Source organism: Haemaphysalis longicornis, unplaced genomic scaffold (genome assembly GCF_048455015.1).
Source record: "Haemaphysalis longicornis isolate Haplotype H1 unplaced genomic scaffold, Haemaphysalis longicornis Haplotype H1 scaffold_8, whole genome shotgun sequence".
NCBI classification, from domain to species: domain Eukaryota; kingdom Metazoa; phylum Arthropoda; class Arachnida; order Ixodida; family Ixodidae; genus Haemaphysalis; species Haemaphysalis longicornis.
The window spans coordinates 140,061,167-140,068,250 of record NW_027526445.1 but is presented as its reverse complement, the minus strand read 5'-3'; the positions used below and the strand labels follow the sequence as shown (position 1 = coordinate 140,068,250).

Genomic DNA, 7,084 nt, shown 5'->3' with positions numbered 1-7,084 from the left:
GACGGCATCACACTTTGGATAAGCGGAGGTAGTTATGCACAAGTACAGGAGCCTCTCCAAGCAGCAGCGTCAGCCGTGGTTGAGGGAGCACTATAGCCGGCCTCCAATTCTCCCCATCTAAATCAGAACTACTTCTCTTCCCTCTTAAGCTCGCAGACCGCACGACTCCCAACATCCAAATCTACACTATAGATTCAAAGCCTGTGCTTGTCGTCTCACAAATCGAAATCCTCGCCCAGTCATAAACCGTAATGGTTCAAACCCAGCGTACATCAAGCGCCTTTCTTCACGTGCTTCCCAAACCATCGGACTTCTTCGCCACATCGCTTTCAAAAAACATAAGCTTAAGGAAGCAGATAGGCTCTGCCTCGTTCAAGCAATCGTAATTAGCCGAATTCCCTATGCTCTCCCGTACCTTCACCCCTCTAATTCAGAACTGGCCAACATCAATTGCCTTATCCGCACAATGTACAAAGCTGCTCTGCAACTCTCATCCGGCACCTCCACTGCCAGACTGGAAGGAACATGGGTGTACAACACGGCTCAAGAGTTGATAGAAGCGCACCGCATGCGCCAACTAAACCGCCTCGCCGAAACTACCCCCGGCAAACACCTCCTTCTACGCCTACAGCTCAATGCGCCTATTATTAGACATTCAAAACTCCCCGTACCTATTGACACCCACGCCTTCCTCAAAGTACGTCCCTTACCCCGCAATATGCTCCATCATATTCACCAGCGTCGTAGAGAGCAACGAGCCAAAGCCTTACCAGAATGCTACCCCATGCGGCCCGCCATGGCGTATGTAGATGCCGCCGAGTTACATCACAAGAACTCTTTCGCCCTGGCGATTATAATGCCCCCAACACCCGCCAAGCATCATGATCACCAGCCCATCTACACCCACTACAGGGCAAAGGCCTATCCTAAGGATCTCCAATTATCCCAGTCCTGTGCTAACTGCGACCAATTTATCACCGCAAGCTCCTTGAACTCATCTGCCCGTCTTAACTAACTTTCTATTGCCGCGTGCCACGCTTGCCTTCTCTAGGGATCCACTCTGTTACCCTGTTACCCTTAACGGTCCCCAAATCAACTAACTCACAATTCGTACCTCGGAACCTGCGACGGCGAGAGAGGAGGCAGTCGCACTAGCCCTGTCGCACCGGCCAACCCCTGAATTCATATTATCCGATTCGAAAACGACCGTTCGAAGTTTTGCTGCGAATTCCATCTCACCCCAAGCCCTAAAACTTCTCATGCAAAATCCACCCACCACCCAAGTAGAACTGATCTGGACTCCTGCCCACACTGGGCTTATAGGCTATGAGGCGGCTCATGCAACGGCCCGGAGTCAGGTCAGCTCGCGACAGCCTCTTGGGCTACCACGACATCACCACGTATTACCGCCTCTTTCGCCTCCGATACTTTCCCGACCACCCTTCCCTCAGCTACACTGAAGAATGGCTCTGGAGACTCCTACAAACAGTATATTTACCTAACAGAGCTCTTCTTCACCGTATTCACCCCTCCCTATTCTCCTCTGCCAACTTCACACCATGCGGAACGAAGGCCACCCAATCACCACTGCACAGCTACGGGAGGCGGCGCTGGGCTGCTCTGATAAGCCCTGACGGACAGAGCAGCAAAGGTCGCTGAGCAGCTGCGGTTGCTGGCCACCCACCCCGTCTAACATGACCCGGTTTTAAATAAAGCGTTTCGACGCGAAAGTGTTCCATGCAGGGATCCACCAATTTATGACTGATGTCATATCCGTCACGGAAATGACATCGCCAGATAAGCGCGGCGGCGCCAGGATGCGAGTCGGGTGCTTCGACGCCGCAACGGGAGGTGCCAGGCGCTTTACCGACTCCGCTACGAGCTGAAGCGTACACAGCCGTATGAACGCGCCATATATCTTTCCTACAACCTCCTCTATTTCTATGGTGCTGCCGTCTAAGAGAGGTGAAGCGAAGTAGTGCATCACGATGCTAATGAACGCTGACAGTTAGCGCCAGCTGAGCTCGTCGCAACGCAGCCGTCTGCCGCACACTCCACGGAGCAGGGGCGCAGTGGTCGCACATGTGCGAAAGCGGCGCGCCAGCAAATTGTCGCTCGCCAAGCACACTAACAAGACAGCCCCGCAAATCATGTTCTTTCCCCGCAGCGGAGAGCGAGTTCACCAAACGGTTCGCTGGCAACCCGTTCGGTTTCGTTCGCATGGTTTGCGAGCGCGTGTGGTTTCATTCGGGTTTACGCAGTGCTCAGGTGCGTGCAATCCAGTGTCTAATGTTGATAAGTCTGACGGTTTCATACCGACGAAATATGAATAGCGATGTGAAAGTTCATATAATGATGCAGAATAAACATTCAACTGATCTTGTGAAGGCACATCTCCCTTTCGTGTTTTACCGATGAAAGTGGGATCATTTTTAGATGCGAAGCATCTCATGGTCGTGGCTGTGTCCCTCCCTCCGCCGTGCGGCGTCCACACCCCCACTGCGCATGCTCGGCTTGCTGAACGCCCGGTGGTGTCTTACCCTTTATTGGCTCCTGGAGCGACAGTGTTGCCAGTGTCTTCCTGGGCCGGCACGAGACGAGCACGCTTCACGCGCCTTCGACATTTCGTCGTCGGCGGCGGCGGTGGCGTGCATCGGCGAGTCTCGGCGGGCCGTGATTACAAGCAGCCCACAACCATCCGGGAAACGTGCATCGACCTCATCTTCAGCAACTTTAGGGTTCATCCACTACAACAGCCCTTGACTTCACATTTCACACACCATAAGGCGGTCATAATCAAAGCGGAACGCCAACCACAGCTTCATGTCACCTACGTTGAACATGATGATGATAATGCCTAAATAAAGAAAAACTCATACCACGTACGTCTCTCTCTCCCTTTAATGCATCTCCATTCTAACACCCCCCCCCCTCCAATAAATTACACCATCTTCCCGTAGGGGAACCCTGAGTAGTCTGTGAGGCCTCCATGGGGTCAACGCAATTTCCCATTTCGTAGTTCCGGTAAGTGAAAAGTGTGGTAGTTACGAAAATTGTGGTAGTTACCATGGAAACCAAATGGTAAATATAACGGTAGCTACGTACCTCAACCTAACGGAAACGACGAACTGAAAACTAATGGGCACTTGAATCGACCCCATGGCTCCTTCGCATACTACTCAGGGTTCCCCAACGGGAAGATGGTGTAATTTTTTTTCTCAATAAAAAGAGGTTCTCTCTCTCTCTCTCTCTCTCTCTCTCACTCTCTCTCTCTCTCTCTCTCTCTCTCTCTCTCTCTCTCTATCTATCTATCTATCTATCTATCTATCTATCTATCTATCTATCTATCTATCTCTCTCTCTCTCTCTCTCTCTCTCTCTCTCTCTCTCTCTCTCTCTCTCTCTCTCTCTCTCTCTCTCTCTCTCTCTCTCTCGTGCAAACGCTGAAGTTTCCAATTTACAGTGTTCTGGATAATCCCCCACGTGAATACCTTCACTCGGCGTTTCCTTGGTATTCTTCTCTGCGTATGGGCGGCGCGACCAAGAGCTTGAACAGCTCTGTTGTTAAAAATCTTCGTACACCGCCCCTCGCGCCCTGCTAGCGAAAATGCGATAGCTGAAACAGGGAAAGGAAGCAGGGTAACAAAGCCTTCGCAAACCTCTTGTTTCGGCAAGAAGACTTCGGCGTTACGGAAAAAACGGCATCGAATGCGAATATAGTAATCAAGGATGACTATGCCGCAGGCACGGAACAATGTCAGGAATGACGGCATACCTACCATCAGAGTCCTTCAACCACTGAAGGACTCTGGTGCTGCCCCGGTGTATACGAGTAAAATACTGCCACCGGAAACGGGCGTATGCATATTTCACCCATAGTACACAAGAAAATATCTGGCGTTGGATGAGGTTCTTACGAATACTGTCGTTCATCGCAAAAGAACACCCGTTTCACACGCATACCTGTTCTGCGCTTCATAACGAGCAACAAAGTTCACCGAAAGACCGTATTTAACGCATTTTGGCTAGCATAAATACTTTATTCTTCACTGTATTCTTATTGCGTAAAACTTCGTCCTCATGCCTGACCAGTTAATGCTATGCTTCTTAAGTAATACCATACAGTTGTGCAAGTAAAACCGAAACATTCTGTTACAATGAGTTCGGAAGCCCATCACATTGTGCTTCCTAGGGACCCGCCGAGTATTGGCCTCTTCAAGGGGCGGGGCTTCCGAGCAAGCGTTCTGGTCTCCCTACGCTTGTACAGTGCGTCTGTCGCCCCACAGGCGTCTCAGAACCCTTACAGGTAGCCGTTGCTGCTTTTTCGGGGAACCAAAGGTCAGGCTGTATTGCGCTGGGCCTACTCAGTGCTGTTGTGTGGGAAGTTATTCGCGCAGAGGCGAGGCTTCTGATATGCTTCGAGGGCAGGTGCTCCGTAGCAACCGCTGCTAGTGCCATCAACACAGCCGCAACTCCCAGCGCTATGTCATTCCGTGGAGCAATGACGTACTGGAAGAATAATTGTACCGCCTTCCCAGTGAAATTCCCAATTGCCATGCATGTCCCCACTGCCGTGCACCGCAAAGTAGTTGGGCAGACACTGACGGTCAGAAGAAAGATCAAGATTAGGCACAGACTGTCGAAGAGACGCATGGCGACCAGAAGAACGGCTTCTAGCGGTGCGATATGATCGGTGAGCGGCACGAAGAGTATGGCTGAGCAGGCACTCGACACCAGCATAGAGATCACCATGACTCGTTTCACACCTTTGCCGCCTTTCAGAAAGGGCCAGATGACAAGGAACAGCGGTACCGCGCTGACGGCGACGCCGAAATTTACATAAACATTGGCGGTGACAGCACGTTTCTGGGTGTGTCCCCAGCTGATGACAGACCAAGAGAAGGCGAGCAGAAATGCGCTACTTCTACTCTGCGGCCTGAAGTGCAGTGTCTCTGCTGACAGTTGCAAGGACAGTCTCTGAAATCCTTTCCTGAACAATGAACGGCACTCCCTTGTTGACACCGAGTTAACGCTTGCCAGCTTGAGTACGACGCGCTCGGCTTCCTCCGGCTTGTGTGTGGCCAGAAGCCAGTCAGGCGACTCCTCGATGAACCAGAAAGTGGCCAGAAGCACAAAGCTGATCACAGCGAGTAGCTGATACGATAGGGACCAGCTGACCTTGAGGGAGTCCACGAGGTACTTGAAGAGTGGCGCGAGAACGACTGGCAGCGTCGGCGCCAATGTGCAGTAGAGACACCTGCGGGATGCGGTCGTGACCTCGTAGAGCAGCACAAAGAGCGCGCTCAGAGACCTGGAGGAGGCAGCAACGACAGAGGCCATCACGGCGAACGTTGTGAAATTTAGAGCGACGGTGCTGACTATAAGGGCGAGAAGTAAAGCTGTCAAGGCCACGATGGTGACAGCCTTGCGGCCAATGTGGTCGGCTGCCACACCCACCAATGGGACCACGATCACTGCCGCAGCGAGGTTTACGGCTTCAGACACGTCCCTCAGGTAAGCCCTGTGGCACACGAGGCTCCACTCGCTGACCGCGTTGTGGCCGAACTGGGTGAGGTTGAACTGCCAGGCCTGGCAGTGCGCGACCACGGCCGGGGCACCTGCATCTTGAGAGTCGCGAACAGTGCACTTGCTGTAGCTACCGTTTGGGTAGCGCGGAATGGCCATTTGCTTCCACTTCTCCGCGCTCAGTTCGGTGAAGGCGGCCGGCCGCTCGCACCAGTGGTCCATCACGCGTATCGAGAGGTAGAACACGTCCGTCGCCATTAACGTGATGCTTCCGGCTACCAGCGTGCTCAGCAGCACTCTCACCTGGTAGCGGCCCTCGCCGAACGGGATGCGCTCGCTCTCACGCTCATCGCCGCTGTCACAGAGGTCGTCAGCCGGGTTCAGACGTAGAGGCGCCGCTTGGGAGCCGGTTCGGGCGTGCGTCATCGCTTCGCGATTCTTCTTCTTCTTCCGCCCTCGTGGGGCTTTTGCTTCAGTCGAGCTTAAGCGCGTGGTTTCTTGTCACTTTCGTCCATTATCATAATCCACTGGCGTTCAAGAACAACCACGCTGTCACATTTGCTCTGTCGTATCCAGTGGAAATCGAGCGCATTTATTTCACCACTATATCATTTCTTTATTTCAGCTCCATTTGGCTGCCTTATTCTAATTTCTTTGTCATCCCTCAGTAATGACGCTCTTTGTTCTGTTGTCCATCTCGTGCAAGTCCTTTACATGCGGCTAATGGTTAAGTCATGCTGGCAGGGTCGCCTCAAAAATTAGCAGGACGGAGAAGGCTCGCCATACCCTCCACAAAAATTTCAGGGAAGCTTTCACTCAAGCGCAAGACTTGAATGGCGTAGCTGTTGTAGGCGAGCATTGCCGTGCACGTATACGTATAGTTGTACGTATACGAACAACTATACTTCAGTGTAGTTGTAGTATAACTGTTTATTTGCATCATTTCAGTATCATTGTTTATTTGCATACTTGCGACGCTAGTAATCGTCGTCATATGCACCGAAGAGGTCGTCGTCTTCCTCGCGGTAAGTGGTGGATGCGAAGTCGTCCTAAGCATTGTAGACTTCTACCAGCTGTTGGTCAACGACTCGAGGCAGCGGTGGCGGGATTTGGAAGCCGTCTCGGAAAGGATTGGCACACTCGTAGCCAAGTCTCAAATTATCCATAATGGCTTCTCGCTCTTCTCGCTCTTTCTCGCTCTTCGGGGTCTTGCCAGCTTTTTTCGCTAAACCCTTGGCGCATGGCGGGGACGCTCGGTGGTCCCTGCGAAGCACGCGCTCACGAGTAATCGGAATTTTTTGGTATATTTTCCTGAAACGGCGAACTAACGGCCAGTAACAACAGCTCCACTGATAAAACGAGGCCATCTACACGCGTGTGGCTTATGATATTGGCGCAAGATTGCCATCGTCGCTCGTTTTCCTCTCTGTTTCCCCTGATTCTCACAATAGCTACGACTCTTGCCCTATCGCCCTTTTCAAGCTCTAAAAACGGCGTCCTCATCTGCTTGTAGAACCGCTATGATCATCATGAACCGCATCCTCTCATCGCCATCATCA

The 7,084-nt window shown here is 52.1% G+C and overlaps 1 protein-coding gene across 1 annotated transcript; it reads right to left on the bottom strand.

Moving 5' to 3' along the window:
- Positions 1-490: 490 nt before the first annotated feature.
- On the bottom strand, positions 491-5,951 carry LOC144148496 (solute carrier family 22 member 7-like). The gene is made up of 2 exons (XM_077680026.1): positions 5,037-5,951; positions 491-514 (listed from the first exon to the last, which is right to left on the bottom strand). The coding sequence occupies exons 1-2, from the start codon at positions 5,949-5,951 to the stop codon at positions 491-493; spliced, it is 939 nt and encodes a 312-aa protein (XP_077536152.1).
- Between the last annotated feature and the right edge of the window lie 1,133 nt (positions 5,952-7,084).